Consider the following 27,422-nt stretch of genomic DNA (forward strand, 5'->3'; position numbering starts at 1 on the left):
CTGTGATCAGGAGGCCCAACAACTCCCTCAGTCTGCCAGCTCGCCCTGGGGGTCTCAGCTCAGCCAGCGCCCCAAGCTAGGGCTGCAGGGAGGCCCGGGTATATTGGAAGCCGATGTGCTGGGCAGCTCACTCCACACTGCAGAAAAACAGCCTGTTGCTGGGGCTGAGAGCCCAAGAGCTACTGTGAACTTGTTGTATGGCCTCAAGCAGCTCTTCTCCCTCTTTAGGCCTCATTTCCCCAGTCAGGGAAGGGGGTGAGGATCTCCTGTGAAGGCCCCTGCTTGCTGGCCGCAACTTGGAAACGGACCCCAAGTGTACCCTTGATACCCACTGACCGATGGGTCCAGCCACAGGCATCTTGTGCCATCTAATGGACACAGAGGGAACTGCAGGGGGTTCCACTACGTCAGGCCCTGGGCAGGGCAGTGGGGCCACCCCCAGAAACCAAAGCCTCTTGGGGCAGTAGGCAGTAACCAGATGACCGTACTACGAAAAGGCAGGAGCAGCAGGAGACTCGAGTGATTGCTTCTGATCAAGAAATCAAGGGAGACTTCATGGAGGAAGCCCTATCTAGGCAAAGGATGACATAGCCCAGAAAAAATGGAGGGGACCAAACACAGCAGAACAAAGTAGATGATGCACACGCCGGATCTTAATGCTGGGTGTGGTGGGAGCTTGTGAGCTCTTGTGGTGTGTGTGCTTGTTGGATGTCTCTAGTTCTTCCCCAGCCAACCTCATTCTGGAAAAGAGACACTGGGACCATCACCAGACTCCCCTCCCTATGGACTCCCCTCCACTACCACCCAGCCTCCCCATGTAACCTCTTGATAGTGGCCCAGCCATTCTCCTTTTTGTTTCATGGAAAGCTTAACTCTCGGAGTTTCTCTCTTCTCCTTTCCTGATCCAAACAGAAGCCCACGTCCTCCAGGTGCCCGGACCCTAACTCCTCCTCACCAACAACCACCTTCTCCTGCCCAGGTCTCAGCCACTGTCCTCATCCTCTAGCTCACTCACCACTGATAAGGATGTGACCTCCGGCATCTCCACTCAGAATCCCTTCCCGTGGACGCCACAGTTCTTCCCTCGTGCGTTCAGCCTGATTCCCCTTGCCCAGCTTGGATCCAGGCATTCAAACATTCCCCAGAGACCTGTAACCTCTCACCTTCTGCAGCCTCACCCCTGCATCACGCATCATCCTTTGCCAGCCTCACTCGGGGTCCCCTCTTCCCGCCCCACGCATTCCCCTACCCCACCTTTAAAGGAGCTTCCCTGTTTTCCAGGTCTCCCCACAGCTCTGGCGCATTTCCTGTAAAGCTGCACCAGTGTTGTCCATGCCCACCAGCTCCCTTTATCTCACCTCGTTCCTTTGGTCCTCTCCAGTCGGGCTCCAAGGAAACCCTCGTGGCCACATGGTCAAGACCTCGGGGGGCCTCCAGGTCCCTAACCCCAGGGCCACCAGCAGATTTCAATGTCCCCACCCTTCCCTCCTGGCTCCCGGGACTCCTCATTCAGCCAGGATCTCTCCCATCCCCCTGGCCGCACCTCCTCTCCTGGACTACCCACATGGGATGGCGGGTGAGGTAGAGATCCACCTGTCTATACTCAGTCTCCCCAGGGGCCTCACAGGGCCCGGGGCCGGGAAAGCCCTTCTTACTCAGGACACGTGGCTTTGCAGAGCACTCTCTGCCCCCTCACTTAGCTCCAGCCCTACCTGGATATGCTCACCACCCTGTCCCAGAGGCATCGCGACTTGGACACGTACAGAAGATTCACTCTCTCTTCTGTGACTGGCCCACCAGAAATGCACATCATCCAGGATCCCATACCACTCCTGCCTCGTGGCCACCGTGTCTCCATAATCCCCATTCCAGCACCACACCGATTCCCTCGCTGCACTCATCACCCTCTTGTCTTCCTGAGCTGATGGTCAATTTCATGAAATTAGGGACAGAGCCTCCCTCTGAATGGTTGCAGCATCCGGCCCATGCCGGGCACAGGGTAGGGATATGACCAGGGCAGGTGGGCCCACGGCGGCTCTGCTTCCTCTCCCAGGATGTCGTTGCTCCGCGGTACAACGCACAGGTCCTTGAGTTCTCCAGCTCCCGAGGGTAGGCCTGAAGGGACCCCACTGCTCTCCGGCAGCCGGAGAGCTCCCGTAGCTCTGGCCTCCGCTGGAGGCATCTCCAGAATTCCAAGACTGTCTCCGGAATGCTGAGCCTGTCTGGAGAATGCCAAGGCCAGGGCACAGGTGGAGAGGCCTCGGAGTGGCTGGGTGGAGCAAGGACAGCTGCTGGCATTCTGGCTGGAGCCTGCACACCATGGCCAGCTGTCGCTTCTGCGAGCACCACTGCTGACACCGCCATGTCCTTGCTGCCACCCTCTTCAAGGCCAGTGCCACTGCTCTGACCCCCACTAAGTTGAGAGCCACCAAGCCTTACATTTCCATTCCATCAGGAAGGGACAGTGGGCTGCTGGAGCCTCCAAGGTTCAAGGGAACTGGAAATTACACCGGTGTGGACCTGGTGTATCAGACAGAGCCCCGGGCTGGAAGCCACTTGTCTTTGTCGGTCACCAGACTCACTGATGACCTTGACAGGTCCCTGCACCTCTCTGGGCCCCTCACTTGGCAAATGGGTGAATGGAGGGAGAGCAGATGGTGTGCCCCTCATTCCTGGGCAGGCAGTGCCACTAGTGTGAAATGCAAGTGCCACAGCCCACTGAGCCCCCAGAGCAACCCGCTTCTCCACAACCGGAGCTGAGAAGGAGCTGGGCTGCCATGCCAAGTGGCCTCCAGGGCCTAGCAGGGTGCTCTGCTCTCTCCAAGCACAGGACCTCTCAGCTGCCCATTGGCGACCAAAGCCACATCCCCCAGGAGCATGTTCACTGTGGATTCCTGGGCCACTCCAAGTCCAAATGCTGAAACTCTGGAGATGGGGCCTGGGCATCAGCAGTCCTAGAAAGGAGCCACTGAGCCATGGAACACCGTCATCTCCAACCCGACCTAAGCCCGCTGGTAGAAGACGGTGTAGGGGGACAGGTGGAGTGCAAGCAGGAAATGGACTTCAGAGCACCCACAGCCCCCTGGGGTATGAAAGCCAGACAGCAGGTATCCAGGGAGCAGAGCTTTAATCGCATTCCCTACGACAGGGCTGGGGGAGGCAGTCAGGGAGGGCCCACCCCCTCCTTGGGAGGGTCGACAACACACCCAAGCTCACATCCTGGGGACCCCAGCCCCTTGCCCCCACCCCAGGGCCCGGCTGGAGTTGGAAGGTGGCACCGGCAGCTCCGGGCGAGGGCTGGTGTCTACTCCACCCCTTTCATGAACTCCAGGAACTCTGTGAAGAGAGGAGCAGGCCCAGGTCAGAGAAGGGGTCTGGCCAGGTGTGGGTAGCAGGGGCCCGGCACAGCAGCGCCCCCTCACCGTCATAGTCAATGCGGCCATCGTTGTTCTTGTCACCATCCTTCATGAGCTCCTCGATGTCATCTTCCGTGATGGTCTCGCCTGTAGCCTGAAGCATCACCTTCAGCTCGTCCAGGTCTATGTAGCCATCAGCATTTCTGGGTGGTGGCGGGGCGGGGGTGGGGGGGAGCAGGTGGAAAGGGGCAGGGGGGAGGGAGGAAGCGAACCTTAGAGCTCCTGGTGCAGGCTAGAGGAAGGGAAGAGGCAGCCCCACCCATGACCGCAGGAGGCAAGGCGGGGCTGCTGGGAAGAGGGACATCCCATTCTCCCACTGCACAGAATGGGAGACTGAGGCCTTGAGGTCACAAGACTGTCCCCTTTCCCTGCCTCAGCTAGGGTCAGGGTCAGAGGTCCAGGGAGGCGCACTCACTTGTCAAACATGCGGAAGAGGTCCGACAGCTCCTCCTCAGACTTTCCCTTGCTGTCGTCCTTCATGCACCGAACCATCATGACTAGGAACTCATCGAAGTCCACTGTGCCGCTGCCTGCGAGGGGCGCGGCATGGCCATCAGTGAGGGATGGCTAGAATGCTCTCAACGCTGAGCCCTGGTGTTGTCCCCTGCACGCACCCTTATAGCAACCCTATGAGATGAGTGCGGTCGTCATGCCCATTTCATAGATGACATGACTGAGGCTGAGAGAGGCTAACAGGTTCCCTCAAGGGCACCGAGTAATGAGTGGCAGAGCCAGGACTCGGGTCCCAAGCAAGCTGAGGCTGAGGCGGGTCTGGGGCCGTGGGGGCGGTTGGGGGGGCGGGTAGGAGGGCTCACCGTCCTCATCCACCTCGTCAATCATCTCCTGCAGCTCCTCAGGTGTGGGGTTCTGGCCCAGCATCCTCATCACCTTGCCCAGCTCCTTGGTGCTAATGCAGCCATCCTCGGCGCCCAGCACGAAGATGTCAAAGGCTGCCTTGAATTCTGTGTCCGAAGGCAGGGGGAGAGGGAGGGGAGATGGTTGGGGGAGTTACAGGGTGGCCAGGGCTCAGAAGCCGGGACCCCAGAAGGCCAGACCTCTGGGGCTACCTGCCAATTGCCCATTTCCCTCCAAGACCTCTGAGGTCATAGTAAGAGGGACCCCAGCCTCTGGGGTCCTTATGCTCTCCCAGCCCGGCACCACTGTACCCCCATATGTGTTGGAGCACTCACCATTTTTTTGCTCTTCTGTCAGCTGTTCTACCTAGAGAGAAAAGGAAGTCTCAGGATTCAGATTCAGGAGTTAGTTGCTGTTAAGGAAATCAACCCATTCCACAGATGGGGAAACTGAAGGCAGGAAGAGGCAGGGCATTCCCAGGTCACAGTCCTCACTCCTCCCTCCCTACCCGCCAAAGCCCTGAGGTGACCCAGCTGGCCTCACTGAGGCTGGGCTTAGGGCCAGGGTGACAGGTGGGTGCCCCCTCCAGGGCCAAGGTGACCCTGAGTAACAATAGTCAGTGACCACTCAAGTGCCCTTTTGGCGCCCCTGCTGAAATCCAAGCTGGGTGGCCTGAGGGACAGCTGTCCCTCAGGTTGGGACAATAAAACCAGTGTGAGGATAGGCAAAGCCATCCACTGTAACCTGACCGGGATGGCCACTGGGCTATTTTTAATGGGGAACAAAGTTAAACCTGGTGATTGTTCTGGGGACTCTGGCATGCAGGGGGTGGGGCAGCGTTATCTGGCCCCCTGGCCTGCTGGTGCCTCAGGAGCCAAAATTAGTCCCCAGCCCCACCAGGCCTTGTATGGGCACAGGGTGGAGGGCTTCCCTCCCCCAGCTCCATGGACTCCTGCAGGATAGGCAGGGACAGCCCCAGAGCCAGCTGTAGCTCTTCCGGCCGGGGAGTGGAGCTGTATTCCCAGGGCTGAGGGAGGGGTTCCCTTGGGGACAGTTGTCTGGGCCGAATGTCCTTGGCTCTGGGGCAGGGGCAGGTCAGCAACACCCCCGACTCCTGGGAGGGACTAGTATCTGAAGCCCCTCAGTGACCCTAGGATGCGGCAGGGACTTGGGGTGACTACTCTCCAGCACTCACCCCTGGCTAAACCACTGAGCCCCAAGCCTGCTACGCCTGATGGCGGCTGTAGCCCCGGTTCTCTATTCCTTTTCTGCTGACTCTCCCCCACGCCTAGGGCTTCCCTGCCTGCCTCAGACTTCTGAGCCCCTTCTCCAGCTCAGGATTCTGGCTCTCCAGCCCCCTCCTCAAGCTCCTGTCCCACCCTCCACAGCATCTGCAGCCTTCCGAAGAACTGGAGGTAGGTGGGGGATTAGAAGTGTGAGAAGCAGAGTGTGAGGGGCAGGACTGGGGAGGAGGGACAGGGAGACAGCAGCAGATTAAGAGGGGCAGCTAGGAGCAACAAAGAGATGGAAAGTCTGAGAAAGGCAAAGATCCAGAGACCACAGACACGAGTGAAGGGAGATGTGACTAGAAGACAGTGACACAGACTACAGACACTTGGAGACAGGAGCAGACATGATGCTAAAAGCAGGGACTTCCTCCACCCACCTAAAAGCTCCTCTCCAGACCCTGAACCCCTGACTCCTTCCGCACCCCAGAACTGGAATGCCCAATCCACCATCCCCTTGAAGGCCTGGGCTGAAAGTTGCACGGGCCCTCTCCTGGGTCCCCCACCACCTTTGTGGGATGACCTCACCCCCCAGCGTGAGTTGAGTGAGCCCCCAGTGGGCCCACCCACTCCAGCCCTGAGCCCTGCCCAGTCCCTCACCGCAGCCTTGTAGATGTCGTCCATGCTCGTGGCTCACAGGGCAGGCTGCTGGGGTTGCCAGCCAGTCCTGGGCTTAAATAGCCCTGCCCCACCGCATTCCCGGCCAGCCCAGCCCACCCCTGCGTGCAGTATCCTCCACCCCCTCCCCCAGCCCTGGTGATCTCAGGCTGGCCTGAGTCCCTGTGTCCTCTGCCCAGTGCAGGGAGCAGATGAAGGGCTGCAAGGACCACATCTTTTCCCCTCTGTCCTCCATGGCTCCCAGGGGACTCTCCGGAAAGGTTTCTTGAATGAATGAAAACTCGAGCCAAGGAAAGGACAGGTGCTGCAAAGTAGTGGGCCCCAGGCCAGGCCCTTAGACACACAGCAGCTCAGCTCCAATCAAGGAAGTGGGCAATATTATTTTCACTTTTCAGATGCGGAAACGGAGGCTCCTAGAGGGCTAGTGACTTGCTCAGAGTATGGCTGACTTGGCAGCCCCTGTCTTAAGCTAAACCTATTGGGGAGGGGGTAATACTGGCCAGCAGTATGCAAGGAGAGGACCTGCCAGGAGAAGCCTCAAATGCCAAGCTCAGAGTACGTTGCTCTGTAACATTGGAGAAAGAAGTCATTGACCCACCTTAGCACAGAGCTATCTGTAACCCTTCAGCCAGGGGTGTTAGAGCATCCATGCCCAAGACCTCTCATCTCCCCAGGGAGAGCAGTACTAGCTCTGAGTTTGGGTAAGTTGCATTTAGTCAATGAACACACCTACAGATGCCCCATCTGTGCTAGGCTCTTCCCCTCCAGCTCTGTTACTATCTCCCTCTTTGGGGTCCTGGTCTTCCCCTGGCTTGGGGCTCCATCTCTGTGTCTGCCCTTCCCTATTCCAGCACTGTGGCTTCTGGACCCAGGGCCAGCCTGCCCCCACCACCTTCTGAGCTCCCGCAGGACAGCATCTGGGGGTCTTGCACTCAACGACCAGCACATATCGCTTCCTTCTACCCAAAGGCAGAGCCCCCTCTCGATGACTACACCAGCTCCCTGCCCTGAGCGCTGTGCCTTGCATGGATTATCCCCACATAATAGAGGAGGTCTCCAAGTCTCAGAGTGGTTAGGAACTGGCGCAGAGTTACTCTGTCCAGCTTGAGCTCTCAAGCACAGCTCATTTCATCTCGTTCAATCCTCTTGTGCCCTACAGGGAGAAAGCCGGAGAACCAGGCCGGCGCGATTACTGCCCCTTTTCTGGAGGGGAAACAGAGGCCGGATGGAGCAGTGACTTGCTTCGGGTAGCCCGGAAGGTGCGAGGTCTTCCGTCCTCCCTTCGCCGGCATCGAGTAACAATGCCCAGAGCTTCCCCGGCACGGTGCCTCAGTTTCCCCGGGGCTGCGGAGAACGCCACAAGCTCCGCTCACAAATTACACAAGCACACAGGCCTCTGCGAACTGCGCACGCGCGCTGTCGGCGGCTGCTGCCAATTACGCGCGAGGGGCGGGGCGAGGGCGAGAGTGGCGGCGGGGCCAAGATGGCTGCGCGGCGCGCGGCGGGGGCGGGGGGCGGTGGGGGCGAGGGGGCGGTGGGACGCTGACCCCGCCCCCTACTGCTGCCAGTCTGCGCCCGGCGGTGGCGGCTGCAGCAGCGGAGCCCGAAACATGGCGGCTGTGGCGCGCAGCTTCGGGCCGGAGCGTGAGGCCGAGCCGGTCAAGGAGGCGCGGGTTGTGGGCTCTGAGCTCGTGGACACGTATACGGTGTGCAGGGGGCGCGGGCGCCAGAACTGGGGGTGGCGGCTGGAACCCTGAGTCCCAAGTCGGGGGCTACTGAGGGGATCTGGGCCCCGCCATCGGGGAGGATGGGGTAGCGGGGGCCTCGATTTCGAGGAGGGCAATCTGGGGAACGGGTATGGGTTTCGCAGGTCCAGGAACAGGGGCCGGGGGTAGGTCGCAGGGAGGGAGCTTGGGGAAGGGGGACGCTTTCAGAAATGAAGGCTAGCGTTGGGGAAGATCTGGGGATAAAGAGGGTCTGCAGAAGACGGGAGTCTAGATGAGGCGGAGGCCCTTCTAGATTCTCTAGGCCTGGAGGGGCGCCGGCCCGGGAGTACGTGACAGGGGGTCCGGGAGGGGGAGGGGGTCTCTGATGGATGGTCGGGAAAAGGTTCGGGGTCCTGCAGGCCATGAAGAAGACGGAACGGGGCCTTGATCTGGGGGGGTGGAGGTTGGGGTCGCAGTTGAGCTTTGCTTTAAAAATGAGGGGCGATCTGGAGCCCCAAGGCTTTGGGAGTCAGGCAGAGACCAGATTGGGGGAGGAATGGAGCCGTGACACGGGGGACCTGAGGTGGTCGCTCTGGGCTGAAAGTGTAAGACCCAGGAACCTCAGGGGTCTTCATGGCTTTGGGCGAAGGGAGCCTGTTGAGGCAACTAGCCGCCCACACACTTCAGGGCTGTGGGGGAGGTGGAGAACAGAAAAGGGGGGTGGAGTTCCAGACTGTGATGGAGTTGGGAGGCTTTTCTGGATCTGGATGGAGTTGGTCGCCAGGCTTTTGGGTCTGGCAGGGACTAGCCTTGGGGTGGGGGCGTATTGAGCATCTCCCAGCCTCCTGTTCTTTGTTCCCTGAGGGTGGAGAGTTGGGGGGGGTGCTTTGGCCCTGCCTTCACCCCACCCCTTTGGCCCTCATCCTAACCCTCCTCCTGAGGGTCATTTCTCTGGCTCTTTTTCCTTTCCTGGGCGGCAGGAGGGGGAGGGAAGCTGGCAGGCTGGGAAGGGGCTGGGGGCGGATCCTGGAGCAACAGGCCGGCCCTGGAGAAATGGCTGCTCTTCCTTGGAGGTTTCAGCTGATTTGATGATTTCTCCTCCCCCTTCCCTGCTTGCTGCAGAGAGGGGCGGGACACTGGGACTGGGTGGGGGGGGGGGCGCTTACCAGGTGAACCTTGAGGTTTCTGAGCTGATGGCTGGCAGGCCATCGCCCATGAGCTCATTCAGTGAGGACGTCATCTCTAAAAAGCTCTCCCTATTTCGGAGAGCTGAGCCCCGCCTTCATGGGTATGGGGGACATGGTGATCCAGGCTGATCTGACGGATTGTCTCCGTGTGCTGATTATTATTAATATTATTAAGACACCTTTTGTTGAACACTTGCTGCATGTCAGACCTTGTGCAAGGCGTTTGCTTGAATTACTTTATTCAGTTACTAATCCTATCAAATTTTTAAGATGTAGAAACTGAGGCTCAGAGAGAATTTAGGCTCCTAGTCACTTACATAAGCCAGCCAAGAAATGGCAGAATCAGATTTTAAACTCTGGTCTTCCTTGACTCCAAGACCCATTCCCTTAACCCCGCTAAGCGTTCTGCTGGTCTTGATGGTTCATCACTGCCCTTCCCCCCACCCTCTCGTCAGCTTCTTAGCGCTCTGACGCCTGGCTCAGCAGCAGAAATCCTAGCCAGGAACCGGCTGAAAGCCTTGCGAAGGGACTTGCTTCTAGAATATAGTCAGGGCAACTAGAGAAATAATAACAGCAGAAAAGCTAGTCCTGCCAGACCCCACCCTGTTCTGTCGCTCTTGGGAGTGGGTGGCCTGGCCTGCAGCTCAGGCTGGAGGCTGGAAGTAAAAAACTAAAGAGATGGCTTGTTCCTCATTGTTGAATAGACCCCCGATTGCTCCCAGGTGCCTGCCAGCTGGTGCTAGGATCATGGAGGAAGCTGTGAGGGGTCCTGCTGTTTAGCAACGGTCAGCTGCAGAGACTAGCTGGCAAGGGCAGCCTGACTTTGGCCAGGGGGTTCCGGGTGGTCTGCCGCAATTGCTGAGGGGAGGACGGGGGTTTTCCTTGTGTCTGGCTGGGCGAGGACTTGTCGGTTTCTCCTTTGTAGGTTTATATCATCCAGGTCACTGATGGCAGCCACGAATGGACAGTCAAGCACCGCTACAGCGATTTCTACGATCTACATGAAAAGGTAACTCTTGAGAACTGGGATTCTGTGTCTCAGGCCTTGGGGGGCTTTTAGGCTGCATTTCCATTTTGGCACACGTTAAATTGAGGGCCGAACCGGCTCCATGTCTGTAAGGGTCAGTTTCCCAGGGCGGGAACGGATTTAAACTTGCTCCATCTGACTACAGCTACTCCAGAGCCCCTACTTTAATACTTCACTGTGATTCCATTTCTTTCTTTGGTTTGGGAGAGAGCCACCTTTCTCTGGGTCGTTTGCAGCATGAGTGCTTTAAAAACAGGTCGCTGCCCTGATGGGCGTTCATTCTGGTTTGTAAAAGATGAGGGTTTTGAGGAGCCTGGAGGTATTTTCTGTCTCTGCAGGCTCCAGATGGATCTCCTCGTCTGCATTTGTCCTGGTATGTCTGATGAGGCCAAATTCCAGATGTCCAGGTTGAATCAGTGATTCTGATACCACTGCCAGAAGGCGCTGTGGGAGTTGGTCGAGCACCTGTCCTCAGGCAGCTTGTCTTGGATCCTGCACTGTGGCAGACCCTCTGGGGCTGTGGTTGACCATGCTTCTCTTTTCTTACAGCTGGTTGCAGAAAAGAAAATAGATAAAAATCTGCTTCCACCTAAAAAGATCATTGGGAAAAACTCGAGAAGCTTGGTGGAAAAGAGGGAGAAGGATCTGGAGGTCTACCTGCAGACACTCCTGGCCGCCTTCCCTGGTGTGGCCCCCAGTGTGCTGGCCCACTTCTTACATTTTCATCTCTACGTAAGTTCCTCTCTGGGTCTCTCCTGCCAGCCCACCACCACCAGGCTTGAGGCGGCAAACCAGCGTGAGCCTCAGCTTTCAGGGGAGGCGGGCTGGAGTTGGACCCTGAGGTTAGAAGATGGGGAACATCGCTCCGGTGGCATGTGGGCAGAAACATTTTTATTGACAGATTTGCTTTGCATAAGACCATGGCCGCAGAGAGGTTTTCCTTTACCACATGGCGTTTTGTGTATGGAAACAGCCTGTGGGTATTTAAGCTAGTTTACCAAATGGACGGGGGTAGAGTAGAAACAGCTGCCAGAGCTGGTGTAGAGGAGGACAGTTTCATTGTTGGTTCACAGCTCGGGGCCAAGGAATGAGCCTGTGTTGGCAAAGTATGGCCATCGGAGGGCATCTTTAGGGTCCGAGCTGCTGAGGGTGGGTAGATAGACTCCACTGGGAGTGTGTTCCGGAGCGGCTCCGGATGGCTGGACAACTTTCACGGGCTGCTGGTAGCAGGATGAGTTGTCACACTTCGTGGAGGGAAGTTCGGCCGTGTGAAACCCAAACGTTAAAAACGGCGAACAGTTCCACTTCTGAGAATTTATTCTGGGGGGGAAGCAATCAGGCACATGTGAATAGGACATAGGTACGTTCCAGGATAGGAGCGAAATTCTGAAAACAATCAGAAGTCCAATAGGAGAGGTGCCAGGGTGGCGCATTCAGTTGGACTACCCACTCTTAGTTTCAGCTCAGGTTAGTGATCTCAGGCTTGTGGGATCCAGCCCCTCATTGGGCTCTGCACTCAGTGGGGAGTCAGCTTGGGATTCTCCCTCCCTCTTCACCTTTGCTCCTCGCACCTCTCAGGCCCGTGCTTTCTCTCTCTCTCTCTCTGTGTTTCTCTTTCTCTCATATAAAAAAATGTTTTTAAAAAGTCCAGTAGGAGGCGTTTTTCCAAAAAAATCAAGGGGTACTACCCTGTAACCAGATATTCCACTAGAAAATGGTGCAGGGGCGCCTGGGTGGCTCAGTGGGTTAAAGCCTCTGGCTTCGGTTCAGGTCATGGTCCCAGGGTCCTGGGTTCGAGCCCCACATCAGGCTCTCTGCTCGGCAGGGAGCCTGCTTCCTCCTCTCTCTCTGCCTGCTTCTGTGATTTCCGTCTGTCAAATAAATAAATAAAATATTTAAAAAAAAAAAAAAGAAAGAAAATGATGGCGCAGCTGTGGATTTGTTGACACAGGTAAATAAGTATGTTACTACAGGAAATAAGGGTGCCATAAAATGGATATGTAGGATACAGTCCTCATTATATGAAAAGAAATTAACATGAGTATATTTGCCTAGGAAAATTCTGAAAGATCATACATCACAGGACTAGAAGTAGTTAATCTCTGGGTGATAGATTTTTGGATAATTGACATGTTTTCTTTTTATGTGGTGAAGATACGAAGGAATCCACTCCATTTTTCAGGCTCAGCTTTCAGGAAGGGACCTGTGGATTGTGGTCTTAAAGGCTCAGATGCGTTTACAACACAACTTCCTTGAAGTGCTTTCAGAGAAGACAGATGAACCCTTTTTGGAGTGCTAGACAGAGCCAGGAAATTTGGTGACGATGCTAGTGTTGGGTCACTAAGCTTGGAGGGGCTGCGGAAAATGGGTGGCATTTACAGATGGGCTGTATCTATATATATGTGCTTTGGATTTTATTCAGTGCTTACCAACAACTGTGTCCATGGCAGTTTCCTGTTGTAGATGTTTTTTTTCACATATACTTCCTTATGTGAGGAAAAATTTCCATTCCTTACGAGAGCATTTCAGATGCTTTACCGGTTAGTATTTTAGGAAATGCTGTTCTTTAAGGAAGTTTTGGTTAGCCATTTAAGGATAAAAGTTGAAAAGCAGCCCTTTGAAAGTGCACTTTGTGGCTAAAGACCTGGGTCTTTGAGGAGCGTGTTTGCCCTGCCCCCAGCATGGAAAGGCCTGGACTGCTCATTGGAGAGCCGTTTGCCTGAGGTGGCCCTGCGCTGGCCGGCCCACATCTCTGAGCTTCTGTGTTGAGGCATATTTTACTGCTTGGAACGGTTTGGACATATTGAAATTACTGTTCAGAAGGGCCCCTGGGTTATATAAATCCAAGGATTTTTGAGAACTGCCTGACCCATTGTGAAATTAAATCACGGTTTCTCAGCTGCAGCACAGTTGACTGTTAGGGGTGGATAATTGTCGCGAGGACTGTCCCATGCGCTGTTGAGCAGCATCTCTGGCCTCTAGGTGCTGATAGCCACCCCAGGTTGTGACAGCCACAATGGCCACACACATTGCCAAGTATCCCCCCGAGGGGCGAAATCTCACCTGAGAACCACTAAACCTTCAAATGAGTTTGAACAACGAGGGCCTGAAAGATTTGTCAGCCTTTTCTATAGGCTGGGGGTTCTTAGGGAATATTTCTGCCAGCCTTTGTCCCTTCAGTGTCCTCTCTGAAATTATTCTCAACATGTTCCACTTCTTAATGGGGCTGACAGGGTGGACGCAGGGAACCCTGGTTGTCAGGAGCGTGGGTTTTTTCTTTATTAAAATATACTTTACATATCATAAAATTCATTTTTTTAAAGTAGTTTGCCTTTTTTTCTTTAAAATATTTTACTTGTCAGAGAGAGAGAGAGAAAGAGCACAAGCAGGGGGAACAGGAGAAGGAGAAGCAGGCTCTCTGATGCGCAGAGAGTCCAACCTGGAGCTCAATCCCAGGACCCTGGGATCATGACCTGAGCCAAAGGTAGATGCTTAACTGACTAAGCCACCCAGGAATCCCAGAATTCACTTTTATACAATATCCAATTCCTGGGGCACCTGCCTCTGTCTTCAGCTCAGGTCATGCTCTCAGGGTCCTGGGATTGAACCCTGCATCAGGCTCTCTGTTCAGCAGGGAACCCGCTTCCCTCTCTCTCTGCCTGCTTCTCTGCCTACGCAACTCTTGATTTCGTGATCTTAGGGTCCTGAGATCCAACTCAGTGGGGACTCTGCTTCCCTCTCTCTGGCTCTCCCGCTGCCCCTCCCCCCATTTGCACGTACACTCTCTCTCTCTCTCAAATAAATAGATCTCAAAAAAAAACCAAAAACCCCAAATATTTAAAGTACACAATTCCCTGTTTTAGTATATTCGTAGAATTGTGCAGCTATTCCTACTAATTCCAGAACATTCATCACTCTGAAGAGGAACCTTGTACCCATCAGCAATCACTAATGTACATTCTGTCCCCACAGATTTGCCTGTTCTGGACATTTCATAAAAATGGAAACATACAAATATGGCCTTTGTGATGGGCTGCTTTCACTTAGCATGATGCTTTCAAGGTCCATTTGTACTGTACTTTGGTCCTTTTTGCCTGAGTCATATTCTGCCAATTACAACATTATCCATCAGTTGATGGATGTTTGGGTGGTTTCCACTTTTTGGCTAGTACAGATAATGCTGCTGTGGACATTCTTATGTAAGGTTTTGTGTGGACATAGGTTTTCCTTTCTGTTGGGTATGCCTAAAGAGTAGCATTGCTGGGTCATATGGTAACTTTAGCTTTTTGAAGAACTGCCAAATTTTTTAACATAGTGGCAGCACCGTTTTACATTCCCATCAGCAGTGAGCAGGTTCTCATCTCCCCACATCCTTGTCAGACTTGTTACTGCCCACTTTTTTGATAATCATCCTGGTGGGCATGAAGCAGTATTGCGTGATATCCATTTCCCTAACGAGGCTGAGCCTCTTCTCATATGCTTATTCATCATTTGCATATCTTCATCGGAGACAGGTACTCAGATGTCCTCGGCACTTTAAAAAATTAGGTTACTTGTGTTTTTGTGGTTGAGTTACAGGTTTTTTAAAAATTTTTTTATTATTTTATTTTATTTTATTTTTTTATTAAAGATTTTATTCACTTGACAGAGAGGGAGAGACAGTGAGAGATGGAACACAGCAAGGGGAGTGAGAGAGGGAGAGAGAAGTAGGCTTCCTGCCGAGCAGGGAGCCCTATGTGGGGCTCCATCCCAGCAACCCAGGGTCATGACCTGAGCCAAAGGCAGATGCCTAACAACTGAGCCACACAGGTGCCCTGAGTTACAGTTTTTGTTTTGTTTTAATATATATTTTATTTATTTATTTGACAGAGATCACAAGTAAGCAGAGAGGCAGGCAGAGAGAGAGGGAAGCAGGTTCCCTGCTGAACAGAGAGCCTGATGCAGGGTTCAATCCCAGGACCCTGAGATCATGACCTGAGCTGAAGACAGAGGCATAACCCACTGAGCCACCAGGCACTGTAGTTTTTTGTTTTTGTTTTTGTTTTTATATATTCTGCATATTAGGCTCTTACCAGAAATGTGATATGCAAATGATTTTTTCCATTGTGTGAATTATCTTTTCAGTTTCTTGATAGTGTTCTTTGAAATTCAAAAGTTTGAGATTTTGATGAACTTGGGTTCATTCATTTTTTTTCCTTTGGTCACTTGTGTTTTGGATGTTCTTAGCAACCACTGCCTAGGCCAGGGTTACAGAAATCTACAACTTGGTTTTCTTCAAGTTTATAGCTTTAGCACTTATATTTAGGTCTTTCATCCATGTTGAGTTAGTTTTTATTTATGGTGTGAGGTAAGGGGTTCCAACTTCATTTTTTTGCAGTGTGGGTTTTGATGGCAAGGAAAGAAAGCAGCCCTTCTCTCCGAGGCCAACTCTGAGATGGGGCATGTAGGGGCCAGGGCAGCCCTGTGTTGCTGTGAGAGGGCACCCCTTGGCACTGGGGCTGTTGCCGGGCTCTTTGTCTCTAGACAGCTGTGACTCAGCACTGCTGGAGGTCTCTGTGACAGACCTCATCCCAGCACCCCATGAGCAGAGGTTTTCAAATTCAAAGACGTGGACCCCACAAAGGATTTCTAGCATACCATTTTGAGGCAGGATGTCAACCAGTGGCTCAGGAGGCAGTTTCCTGACCCTTTAAGCTTTTTTTTTTTTTTTTTTTTTTTTAAGAGAGTGCACAAGGGGCAGAGGGAGGGGGGGAGAGAGAATCTTAAGCAGGCTCCACGCTCTGCACCAAGCTTGATGTGGCCTCAATCTCCTGGCCCCACAACCATAATGTGAGTGGAAATCAAGAGCTGGATGCGTAACTGACTGAGTCACCCAGGTGCCCCAAACTGTTACCATCTTAACCTTAGCCTTACCGTCCACCTGTGTCCTTTGTCTGAGCTGCAAAGTACTGAGGCTGTAAGTGCTGACAGATTTCCCTGCAGCTTATGGCCTTGGAGCTCTCCGGTGAACTTGAGGCTTGAATCTCTCAATAGGGAATTTTTATTTTTACTTAAAGCCATATTGCACATAACATACCTGAGCCCTCCTAGAATGCCTCACCACAGTCAGGAAATAAGAGTTACATGGGGTCCTGCCCTGCCTCTGCCCCTTCGCCTGTGTGTGTGAATCACACAGTGACGTGTGATTGAGTCCCTAGTCTGTGCCCCATTAACCAGGGCTCTGTGCGGGAGTGTGCGCCAGGCAGGAGTGTTGGGCTGGCCTGGGGTCATTCCTGGGCACAGGCACAGGTGCTGCAGGGTGTACTTGTGGCAGGCTCTGTGTGTGTGGACACACACAGAGTGGTAGCCGCCGAGCTACACCCCGACCAGTTTGGGGGTGTGTGTGCCGCTCACGCTGCTGCCCAAGGGCGCACCGCAGCTCGGGATCCTGGCAGGCAGCTGGCTGATGGGACCATAGGATATTTACGGTTGGGTGGTACTGGTTTTTTAAGTAGCTTAATTAATTAATTCTAAAGATTTTATTTATTTATTTGACAGAGACACAGTGAGAGAGGGAACATAAGCAGGGGGGAGTGGGAGAGGGAGAAGCAGGCCCCCCACCGAGCAGGGAGCCTGATGAGGGGCCCGATCTCAGAATCCTGAGATCATGACTTGAGCCGAAGTCAGACACTTAACAACTGAGTCACCCAGGTGCCCCGTTGATTTGATTTTAATTGATTTTTTTTTTTTTTGAGGTATAAAGAATGTCTTTTTTTAAAAACACATCTCAGTTCAGACATTTGTGGCACCCCGAAGCACTTTAGGTCCCTTCCGCCTAGGTTGGGTGAGGTGTGTGGGAGTCACCTGTCCCCACGGGTGACTTCCCAGCAGAATCTGCAGTGACTTAGACCGGGGCGGGGATATTGGGGAGTACCGACTCTGCACACCTTTGCTCTGCATGTCAGGCTGGCTTAACCAGAGTTCTGAGGAAGCCAACGAAGTGCTTCTCATAGAAGGCTTGTGCTCTGGACTCAGGGGCCGCCGCATCCCTGTGTGCTCTCTGATGAAGTCTCCGCAGGTGGAGATGAGCCTGGCGAACAAAGTAGGTAGTGTTGCAAAAGTAGACAATGTTACAGCAGCGTGTACTTCCTGTGCCCTGAGGAGTGGAGAGGAATTGTCACATAGTTTGCTTTTTAAAATGGCTCAGAAGTTAAAAAACAAAACAAAACAAAACAAAAAAAACCCGCCCTCTGCTTAGCATGATCCCTTGGCCCTCGCTATCTTGCAGCTTTCCGTACTCTCCAGAAATACCGGCCTTGTCCCCTTAGGGGACATTGAGCTCAGCTGCCCAAAGAAGTGTAACACTGTTAGTTGCAGATGGAGGGCAGGGATCCCCTTCCGGAGGGAGACCTTCTGGGAGCCCTAGTGTCACTAGCATGGGCCTGAGAATTGCTGCTCAAGAGCCTGCCTCTTTCACGGCAGTGGGCCGAGAAGCGCTGGTTTAGATCCCAGCCACAGCACTTGAAACTGTTGGTAGAGAAACCAGTGTTTGGATCATTCCAGGCTCTTACTAATCTTCAATTCTTCACTGCACTCACGGAAACTGTCGTGGAGTTTCAGTTGTTGAGCGAGACTGAAGTTGAACTTCAGCCTGAACGGGGAGCTTCTCTCCTCCCCGGCTGGAGCCCTGGCGGCCCCTTTGCGTCTGACCTTGGATCTTGCCAGACCCTGCGCCCGTTAACGCTGGGGCCATGTTTGCTTATTTTTCCCACCACTGGGCTTTTTGTCCACTGGTGATGTCGAAGGGGGGTTCTTCTCATACTATATGTAAACTGAATTTTGAGCAGTTTAGAGAAATAACCACATTTTTAAAAGCTAGCATAAAGTATTAAGAGAAAAAATTAGGGGTGCCTGGGTGGCTCAGTGGGTTAAGCCGCTGCCTTCAGCTCAGGTCATGATCTCAGGGTCCTGGGATCGAGCCCTGCATCGGGCTCTCTGCTCAGCAGGGAGCCTGCTTCCCTTCCTTTCTCTCTCTGTCTGCCTCTCTGCCTACTTGTGATCTCTGTCTGTCAAATAAATAAATAAAATCTTAAAAGAAAAAAATTAGAGGAATATTTTTATAATCTTGGGATGGGGGAAGAGCCCTAAAGTCACCAAGGAAAAGAATCACAGATTAAACAACTTTTATACAGATGAAGCCTTTCTGTGTGTCAGGAAAACCGCCACAAACAAAGGTAAAAGGACTGCAGGACAGGGAGAAGATATTTGCGGCATATAAACAACCTTTGGCATATCCATCATGTATGAAAGATAAAAGGGAGACAAACAGACCACAAAGGAAAACAGGAAAAGGACACCCTGTCTCCCACAGCCTGGTGCCTGTGGAGTCCTGTCAACATGTGACTCGCACGTCCTCGTGGCAGAGATGTTCCCATGAGTCATGAAGGCAACGTGCGGCCTCCATCTGGGCCTGTTTACCAAAAGTCCTGTTGGCTGCCACCTGGCCATGCATGAAAATTCTTACCTGCCCGACGTGGGGCTGGGGGCTCTGGGGTCCTGCCCTCCCCAGGATCACACACGGAAGTGCTGAGGCAGTGGATCATGTACAGAGGGAACCTACAAGGCCAGGTGGCTTTGCTGCTCTCTGGCCTTGTAACATTGGCGAGTACAGCAGCTCCCCACCTCAGTCTGCTCATCTGGGAAACAGGGTTCAAAATACCATCTTCTCACATGGGGCGTCGGGGCCACGGAGCATGCCCAGCGCGGTTCAGGTCCCAGCACACCAGCTGTTAATATGACTGCGGGCTCAGTCTTTCAGGCCTCCTTAAAGGACGGCTTTTCCTGCCTCTTGCTTAGGGCCCTGGGGCCTAGTGGTTTGTTGTTGTAGGGCTTGACGGATGAGCACAGGAAGAGAGCCTGCGCTCACTCTTTCTTCAGGCCCCTTTGGAACATGAAAGAAAGTAGAAAGAGTCACTCTCAGAAGAAACAGGACTTTTCTCTGTCATGCTCTCTCCCAGGGTGTTCTGGGGCCGGTTTTGGGAGCTGCCTGCTTCCCGGTTGACGGTCAGGACAGCCAGGTTCTGCCGGCCTCCCAGGCCTCCTGTGTCGGCCAGTACCTGGGCATGCTGTTGCCGCTGCGATAGTCTGTTTCCCTTCTTCCTTTGAAGCGACATTCCATGTGTCCACAGGACTGGAAATACTCATTTTCCCTTCCTAGGCACTTTGATTTATAGTTTACTCTCTCTTTTGGTGTGTGTTGTAAGCTCTGTTTTATTAGCTTTCTGGAGAGCTGGCATTGCAGCAGCAGAGAGAGTAGCTAGCAGGGACTGTGAGTCCCAGCGACTGGGGACAGGGTCTCTTTCTAACTGTGTGTTGTTTTCTCTGCAGGAGATAAATGGCATCACCGCGGCACTGGCTGAGGAGCTCTTTGAAAAAGGTGTGTGGCCAGGAGTCCCCGAAACAGTGGGTGCCACTGGTCCAGCCCTGTCAGGCAGCCAGGGACCCAGGGTGGCCCAGAACTGCCGACAAGTCTTCACCAGGGCCCGCCTCCCCATGCTTGCTCAAATCCTAGGGCCTGGTCCACAGCCGAGCCTGCCTGCCTGCCTGCCTGCCCACCAGCCCCACAGGCAGCCAGGTCTAAGCTGTGGTCTTTTACCTTAGGACTCCTGAGTCCCCATGTCAGTGGCTAACCCCAGGCTCAGAATGTAGCCCAAAGCCCTGTGGGGGAGTTCTGGAAGGTGGGTGAGCTGATGCCCTCTGCTCTGTCCTTACCGGAGAGAGTTGAGACATCAAACAAAAGCCAGTCCTGGGTCACGGCCGTGCAGCAGAGAGCCTAGTGACAGTAGCTAACAATGCTTCCTGCTGCTCAGCCCCGTGTCCGGCATCTCACTGCCTGCCTTCCAGGCCGTGCAGAGAAGGGCCCTGAGGACGCGAGGGTACATGGCTGGGCCCTCCCAGAGCGAGCACTGGTTGTGAACACTGCCTGCCTGCAGGTCCTGGCCTGGGCTGGCCCCTCAGGCCTCAGCTGACCTCGGGCTGTGGGCATGTTAGAGGGGGTGGGGTGGGTCTGCTGCCCCTGGGCAGCCTCACATCGGCTTCATCTCAGCGCACAGATCCTAAAGCAGCCTCAGCCCAGGGAGGCTCTCCAGTCACACGGTCTCAGGGCCCTTCCCTCCTTTGTGACTACGTGACCTGGGTCTGCTCTGTGCCCAGCGTGCTTTCAGGACCATAGCTTCGTCCTGAGTGCTTGCTGACTATGGGCCAGGGGGGGCCGATGCCCTGGCTGCACACCAGGGCTGGGGCTGTGCACTCACCCGGGGGGGCATGGCTGTTGCAGGAGAACAGCTCCTGGGGGCTGGCGAGGTCTTTGCCATCGGGCCCCTGCAGCTCTATGCGGTCACTGAGCAGCTGCAGCAGGGAAAGCCCACCTGTGCCAGTGGGGATGCCAAGACTGACCTCGGGCACATCCTGGACTTCACCTGTCGCCTTAAGTACCTGAAGGTAAAGCTGTGGCAGCTTGGTCATGGATTGCCACTCGTTTGTGGGCATGGAGCCCCAGTGGGGCTGTGGAACTCATTGGCCCTGTGTGTGTGTGTGTGTGTGTGTGTGTGTGTGTGTGTGTGTAAAGGTGGCTGAATGTGCCCTGGAATGGGGAAGGCCACCTTTGGTGTTCTTGGCACTGCACTTCTGGCTGTGAGCACCAGGGGGCAGTCGTTACCCAGTACCCCCTTTAAACTTTGGCTTCAGCCAACTTTGTTGACCCCGCAAGTGGTGAGCGGAGGTTTGTGCCTCCTGCGCCCCATGTAGCCCAGCAGAACCGCGAGTCAGGTTGCACAGCTGCTGCTGCAGCGTCCTTGATTCAAGCCCGGTGTCTGGCCACAGGTTTCAGGCACAGAAGGACCGTTTGGGACCAGCAACATTCAGGAGCAACTCCTGCCTTTTGATTTGTCAATATTCAAGTCTCTTCACCAGGTGGAGGTAAGGCCCAGGGCCCTTGGAGTCCAGGTGGGGCAGAGCCCACAAGGATGGTCTTGCCTCTGATTATCTGCGGCCAGAGAGTGTCTGGTTTACCCGTTAGGCGCCGTTGCTTTTGCGTTTGTCGGTGTGTGATAGACCCCAGCTAGGCAAGTAAGGCCCACCTGAAGGTCTGGAGAGAGGGGCCTCTCCTGCTCTTGGCTGGTCCGGTCACAGGCAGCATGTGGACAGAATGGAGCACCAGCACTTGGCTCTTTCTTCTCATTGTTCAAGTTGAAGGGCTGGGAGGGCGTCCTGAGGGTCAGGCAGAGCCAGTTTCCAGTCTGTGTTTCCCAGGACACAACTGCAGAGGGCTTTGAGGGCTCTCTGCTCTCCAGTGTGCCCACATCTAACAGGAAATATTTTGTATTACTTCCTACCCTATTCCTGGGTTCGAGATGTCAGTTTCGTTAAAACGTTTTTTAAAAGCAAGGAGACTCAGTAATGGGTACTTTTTAAAAATGCCTTTAAAGCATCTATTTCTAGAGCATGACTTCTGTGTTCAGCCCTGTGTCCTCATGGACACTTCCTGCTGGAAGCTTCCTGACTGCCCTATGAAGTGGGTATTTTTATTCCCATTTTGCAATTGAGAAAACTGAGGGTTAGGGAGGTAAGAAGTTTGGCCAGGACCACACAGTCAGTGAGGGGAAGCTGGGATCTGAATTCAGTCAAGTCTAACTCCAGAGCCTCTGCTGCCCATGGGACTGTTCTGCCTGCACCTTTCTGGGCTAGTCCCAGAGACTTTGAGGACCACCCTAGACAGGAACCTATGGTGTGTGCCTCTGCCAGAGCTGGCTGAGGAAGGATTGGGAAGTTAGAGGAGTGTCCAACCCAGCCTCAGCTCACAGGCTGAGGAGGCCCCACGGTTGGGGTCTGCCGGTGGGTGGCGTTCATGGGCGTACAGGGGCATGTAGCCCTGCCTCCTTGCTGCAGGATAGCCAAGGCCGGTGAAGCAGGGCTGGGTGAGCAGGAGGGTCTTTTGTGTCCTCACTGTGTGCCCAAGGCCTTTTGCTCTCAAGTTCTGCTTTCTAGAGCCCACTTTTCCTCTTCACCTGCCAAGCTTCATTCAGCCCTTATAGCCTTTTCTGAGACGCATCTGTTCTTTGTTCCAGATAAGTCACTGTGGTGCCAGGCGCATCCGGGGACTCGTGGCATCGAAGCCCACCTTAGCCACAATGAGCGTCCGCTTCTCCGCGACCTCTATGAAGGTAAGTGCCACCTGTTTCCTGCCCCGGGCACTGAGGGGCAGGGCCCTGTGCTGCGCGCCAAGGGTGGGTGCGAGCGTCCCTGCTGTCTGCCGGACCCGGAGGTCGGACCTTCCCCTGGACAGCCCCACACTCGTGCAGATCCTCCCAGTGCTGGACCGTCCCCGGGACGCGTCAGTCTCTGCCTTCGTCAGAAACCCATACTATTGAACAAGATAGTTGAAGGCACTGGGTCTCCCCACCCCCACCCCCTGAAACGTCCCTGGTTTTGGAGGGGAACAAGTTGCTAAGCGGTGGCAAGTGGCAGAATGTTCATTAGACTGACGTGTTTCTTTGAGCTTGTGAAGTCCTGGCTCAGCACTTTTCGTGTCCTGCTCTGAGTGCACGTGAAGTAGACAGGCCGGGTTGTAGGAATGCTGTGCTCTGTCATTTGTGTGTGAGCAACAGAAATACTTGAATTGAGAAAGTAAGGGGTTTCTTCTCTACGTACCTTTTTATGGATTCCATCTTAGCAATGCTCAAATCCTTCCACTGGGATAGAACAAACATGGTAGCTACTTTAATGACTTGTGGTGTCTGATGCAGATACGGGTTTGGTGGGGTCGTGAGGCTGCTGGCTGAGCTAGGAGGCTTATATAAAGAGCCGATGGCATTGGGCAACCTGGCCCCTCTCCGAGGGGCTCCCTGTGGCCTCGCTCAAAGAGCCCAAGCTAGTCCATTGAGGGAGGAGAGGTCTTCCGGAAATCAACTGCAGGACAAAGAGGCCCGCCTTCCTGCGCTTTGATGGCGTCCCTGTTTCTACCCTGTGTAGTAATGGACGGTAATGGACAGTAATGGCCCACGGTCCTCGGTAGGGACCATGGCGCCAGCCCGGAAAGCCTAGTTGCCTGGAAACGCTGTGATTGCTGGTCTTGAGCTCCTAAGGTTGAAGCCAGAAACGGGATCACCATGGAGAACAAGGCTCTTCTGCGTTTGAAAAGCATTTGCTAATGAGGCAGGGTCAGAACACATTCCAAGTGGCGATTAGGCTGCCAAGCGCTTCAGGTATTTCACAATCGGGTAAAGCCATATGAGCTGAAGCCCATTTTAATGCAAGTTCACTTCCACATGCTAAATATGCTGAAGCCCTTCCTGAAATTTTGCAACAATTGTGTTGCGTGAGGGCCAAGTGTGGTGCTCAACAGATGTTCTTACACAGGAAGTCCTTGTTCCCGAAGCCTCGGAATTTGACGAGTGGGAGCCAGAAGGCACAGCCCTGGAAGGCCCTGTGACTGCCGTCATCCCCACATGGCAGGCCTTGACCACTCTAGACCTGAGCCACAACAGCATCTCAGAGATCGACGAGTCTGTGGTATGCTCTCAGCCGTAGGCACCAGGGGCTTCACTGGCCTTGTCACACCCGGAGGTTGAGTATGCAACTTGGCCTTTTCCAGAAAGACCATAGACAACCTGTGCCCATGCTCTGTGCCCATGCTCTGTGCAACCTGTGCCTGGAGTTTTTAAGTTAATTTTTGAGTGGATTCATTGAAATAGATGAGGTAGTGGTTAGGGCCCAGTGACGTCTATTGATCAAATGTACATTTGATAGAGAAACATAGTGAGGATATTCCCAGGGAGTGGAGTGGGAAATTCACTTCATGGATTCCAGACACACCCCCATAAGAGTGACATCTTGATAGCATTTGGGCAAGAGGAGAATGATTCCTGTATTTGTGCTCTTTGGTGGGGTTGGGTAGGGTTGAGAAGAGGGATGAATTTCCTTCCCCGTCCAGGACCTTGCCACCGTCCTTTTCACAAGCCAGGGGTTCTTAGGAACAGTGGCCCATGTTCAGCACTGGGGGCCCTGTTTGCCCCTGGGACAGGCAGAGATGTCCAGCTGGGGCGTCTGTAGTCGGGAGGAAGTGTCTCACGTCCCATCTACCAGGTACAGGGGCCACCAAAGTCCCCCTTCCTAGGGTAACCTCAGGCATCTCTCTTCTTTCTCTTTGTCAAGAAACTGATCCCAAAGATTGAGTTCCTGGACCTGAGTCACAATGGAGTGCTGGTTGTGGACAACCTGCAGGTAATTCGTGTCTTTAAAGACTACCCTCCATCGGCTGCTTGAGGTCCCGTTCTCCTGAGAGTTTAGGAGGCCGATGCTGCCTTGGGAGCTTGGCTGTCCCCTGGAGTTTTCTCTCATAGACCCCTGAAAGGTGTCTGGGTGCACAGGAGGTCTGTAAAGTCAGGGTCTGCTGGTGTTCCCATGGACTGGGCGATCGTTGCTCTAGGTTCAAAGAGTGGGGGAAAGACGTGAAAATAGAAAATGAGTGTGATGACCATACGCCTCCATCACGATGATGGACAGCCTGATTTTCACAGCTCGCCCCACTCCTGTGGGCTGTGATGCTTCTGGGAGGCCATGGTGTGTGCCAGGGAGCATGGGGTGGCACTTGCCAGTAGCTCTCTGGGGCAAGTGGGCGTTGGAGGTGGGGAGGCCCCTGCACCATCCAGGGCTGCCCACCTGCTGCGGAGCCTTGGTCTGAACCAACTGTACCCTGTTCTCGATGCCGCTGCAGCACCTCTACAACCTCGTGCACCTGGACCTGTCCTACAACAAGCTCTCCTCCTTGGAAGGGGTGCACACCAAACTGGGGAACATCAAGACCCTCAACCTGGCGGGCAACCTCCTGGAGAGCCTGAGTGGCCTGCACAAACTCTATTCCCTGGTCAGCCTGGACCTCCGCGACAATAGGATTGAGCAGGTGAGCCTCAGCCCGGAAGGCTCCTGGGGTCCTGGGGTGGCTCTGCCTCAGAGCTTCTCCCCCTGAAGAAGAAATCGTAAAGCTGGCCTGCGTCAAAGAGAGGCCATCGGTCATGTTGGCCTGTCGCCGTAGCATTCGAAGGAGGGGTGAGGGAAGGGGACTCGTCTCTTGCAGCTGGAGGAGGTCAGGAGCATCGGCAGCCTCCCGTGTCTGGAGCATGTGGCCCTGCTCAGCAACCCCCTGAGCATCCTCCCTGACTACCGGACCAAGGTGCTGGCTCAGTTCGGAGAGCGGGCCTCCGAGGTAAGCTGCTGAGGCGGGTCTGCTCTGTTGGAGAGACGGTCTGGGTGGAGTCTGGCTTTGCCCCGGCGGCGCCGGAGGGGATGGCTGCTGTTCTGTGCACCTCCCTGCTTCAGAAGGACCGCTGGCCCCAAGGGACCTTTCGGTTCTGGGAAGTCTGCACACACACACACACACACGCACGCACCCTCCTGCCCACACACACCCGCCACTAGGAGGAGGCTTCCCTGCTCTTTCTGTGGGGGCACCAGCCACCCAGGTTCCTGCTGGCCTCTGTCCTGTCATCTGTGTCAGAGCCTCAGGCCTGGACGGCTCCCCACCAACCAGCAGGCACAGACCCAGGGTGGAGGGACTGTCTTTAGCTTGTTAGAGTCACGCTTTGTTTTGTAGACTGCAGACTATGAAGGGTTTGCCCCCCTTTGCCAAAGTGGTCCGGCCCAGGGTCTGCTGCCTGCTGCGTGTGGGCCGCCCCCCCCCCGCCGCCATGCCAGTGTCACAGGTCCTCAGGCAGACTCACCTGCCTTCCACTCTCGCAGGCCTATCCCCCCACCATCCCAGGCCAGAAGATACCTGGGCGTCTGTCCGCACCCTTCCCCTGCCACCCTCCTCATCTCTTTTCAGCCCTGAGCACCCCTTTCTTCACCAAGACTGTGTCCACAAGATGCCCTTTTCCCCTGCCCTCCCATCAGGCACCCCCCACCCCACCCCATGGCTGCATGGTTTGGTGTCAGCTATTCCACAGGCCAGCGACCACAGTGCCACCCCTCACTGCTTACTAGTCACGGCCCCCTCTTATATCTGCCTGTTCCTATTCCCTGTGCTCTGCCCTCCCAGTTCCCCAGGCCTCTCCTCACTCTTAACTGATCTGAATTTCGCCCTAACTGGGGGCTTGGTTCAGGTCACTACCTTCCCCAGCTCCCAGCCACCTGCAAGGCTGTCCCATTGCCTCCTCTTCTCAGAGAGGGACTCCCAAAATGGCCCAGGCAGTGTGGGAGCTCCCAGGTCACCTCCACGGGGGGTGGAGAGCTCGCCTGCCAGGGGGCAGAGCCTCCCTTGGTCTCCCGTGTCCTCTCGGGGCCTGGCCCACACATCTGCAGCGCCCCTTCCACACTGCTCCTGTCAGCCCCTGCGCTGACGGCCGTTCTCTGAATCCTGTAGGTCTGTCTGGACAACACCACGACCACAGAGAAGGAGCTGGACACTGTGGAAGTGCTCAAAGCAATTCAGAAAGCCAAGGAGGTCAAGTCAAAGCTGAGCCACCCAGAGAAGAAGGTGGGTCTTTGTGTGGGAGGTGACGGGAGTGACAGTGAGGAAAGCCAGCTGAGAGGGGAGCTGGCTCGCCGTGGGACTGGGCCGGGAAGCACACAGGGCCCCTGCGTCCCGGCTGCACCCCTCTGTGTTTGGGCTGCCGAGCTGGGGCAAGCCACCCCCCCCCCCCGTTCTCCCCTACGTGAGGGAGGCACAGGGGCAGCACAGGCCTCTCAGGGTTGCTGCAGACTAGGCCTGACCACCTTCACCATCACCGCTCTCGAGAGAGCCGGGAGCTCCTTCCTCCTCCCTGGTGGCTGTGTCGGGATCTGTGCTTCCTGACCTTTCTCTCCCCCGGGGGCTGACTTGAGCACTCCTCCTCAGGTCATTGAGGATTCCCGGCTCTCCGCTGCCCCTTGCATCCGACCCAGCGGCTCCCCTCCCAGTGTGGCTCCTGCCACGGCCTCCCTGCCCCAGCCCATCCTCTCCAACCAAGGTAATTGTGTACATGTCTTGCCAGCTAGCGGAGTGGCGCAGATTCCGCCTGGGCCTCCTGGCTGGGCAGGGTTCAGACATGGGGTGGGGGGCATGTTGCTGTCTTCAGGCGGCACCTCTTGGGGTAGCTCGGGGAGGCGGGGCTCTGCTGGCTTGATTTCAGCTCTGTTGTTTGCTCACCAAGGGCCCCCAGTTGGTCTGAATCCCACATCCGGTTCCTGTAGGATCCCATGGGTTTGCAGTGGAGCCCTGAGGCTGCCTTGTGAACAGGCTTCTCGGGGCTGCTGCTTTTAAGGACCCTGCTCCCCCCAGGCAGCATGGCCAGTTTGGCTCCTTGCTTGCAGGA

At 54.8% G+C, this 27,422-nt stretch overlaps 2 protein-coding genes across 3 annotated transcripts in view; one reads left to right on the plus strand and one right to left on the minus strand.

Moving 5' to 3' along the window:
- Nucleotides 1-3,120: 3,120 nt before the first annotated feature.
- On the minus strand, nucleotides 3,121-6,228 carry TNNC1 (troponin C1, slow skeletal and cardiac type). The gene is made up of 6 exons (XM_059387841.1): nucleotides 6,158-6,228; nucleotides 4,607-4,637; nucleotides 4,232-4,378; nucleotides 3,832-3,946; nucleotides 3,423-3,559; nucleotides 3,121-3,336 (listed from the first exon to the last, which is right to left on the minus strand). Exons 1-6 carry the CDS (start codon nucleotides 6,179-6,181, stop codon nucleotides 3,305-3,307), a joined length of 486 nt encoding a protein of 161 aa, XP_059243824.1. The 5' UTR covers nucleotides 6,182-6,228; the 3' UTR covers nucleotides 3,121-3,304.
- A 1,467-nt stretch (nucleotides 6,229-7,695) lies between these two features.
- Nucleotides 7,696-27,422, plus strand: part of NISCH (nischarin) — a 32,847-nt gene continuing 13,120 nt past the window's right edge. The window contains exons 1-13 of one of the 2 annotated variants that reach the window (XM_059389883.1): nucleotides 7,696-7,881; nucleotides 9,994-10,077; nucleotides 10,645-10,827; nucleotides 19,462-19,510; nucleotides 20,411-20,574; nucleotides 20,956-21,051; nucleotides 22,200-22,295; nucleotides 23,491-23,643; nucleotides 24,286-24,354; nucleotides 24,848-25,033; nucleotides 25,208-25,336; nucleotides 26,492-26,605; nucleotides 26,966-27,077. In XM_059389883.1, coding sequence (XP_059245866.1) covers nucleotides 7,786-7,881; nucleotides 9,994-10,077; nucleotides 10,645-10,827; nucleotides 19,462-19,510; nucleotides 20,411-20,574; nucleotides 20,956-21,051; nucleotides 22,200-22,295; nucleotides 23,491-23,643; nucleotides 24,286-24,354; nucleotides 24,848-25,033; nucleotides 25,208-25,336; nucleotides 26,492-26,605; nucleotides 26,966-27,077 — 1,531 coding nt within the window. In that variant the 5' untranslated portion in view covers nucleotides 7,696-7,785. The remainder of the gene's footprint in view (nucleotides 7,882-9,993; nucleotides 10,078-10,644; nucleotides 10,828-19,461; nucleotides 19,511-20,410; nucleotides 20,575-20,955; nucleotides 21,052-22,199; nucleotides 22,296-23,490; nucleotides 23,644-24,285; nucleotides 24,355-24,847; nucleotides 25,034-25,207; nucleotides 25,337-26,491; nucleotides 26,606-26,965; nucleotides 27,078-27,422) is intronic. The other variant, XM_059389882.1, reaches the window with a different exon arrangement.

The sequence above is a fragment of the Mustela nigripes genome, chromosome 2 (assembly GCF_022355385.1).
Source record: "Mustela nigripes isolate SB6536 chromosome 2, MUSNIG.SB6536, whole genome shotgun sequence".
Lineage (NCBI taxonomy): Eukaryota > Metazoa > Chordata > Mammalia > Carnivora > Mustelidae > Mustela > Mustela nigripes.

Bases quoted from the DNA above. Each gene is read 5' to 3' on its own strand.
- TNNC1 (XM_059387841.1), bottom strand. From the start codon at position 6,181: ATGGACGACATCTACAAGGCTGCG. The intron at 4,379-4,606 runs GTGAGTGCTCCA...CTTCGGACACAG, and splicing joins GACAGAAGAGCAAAAAAATG to AATTCAAGGCAGCCTTTGAC. The intron at 3,337-3,422 runs GTGAGGGGGCGC...CTCTCTTCACAG, and splicing joins TGGCCGCATTGACTATGACG to AGTTCCTGGAGTTCATGAAA.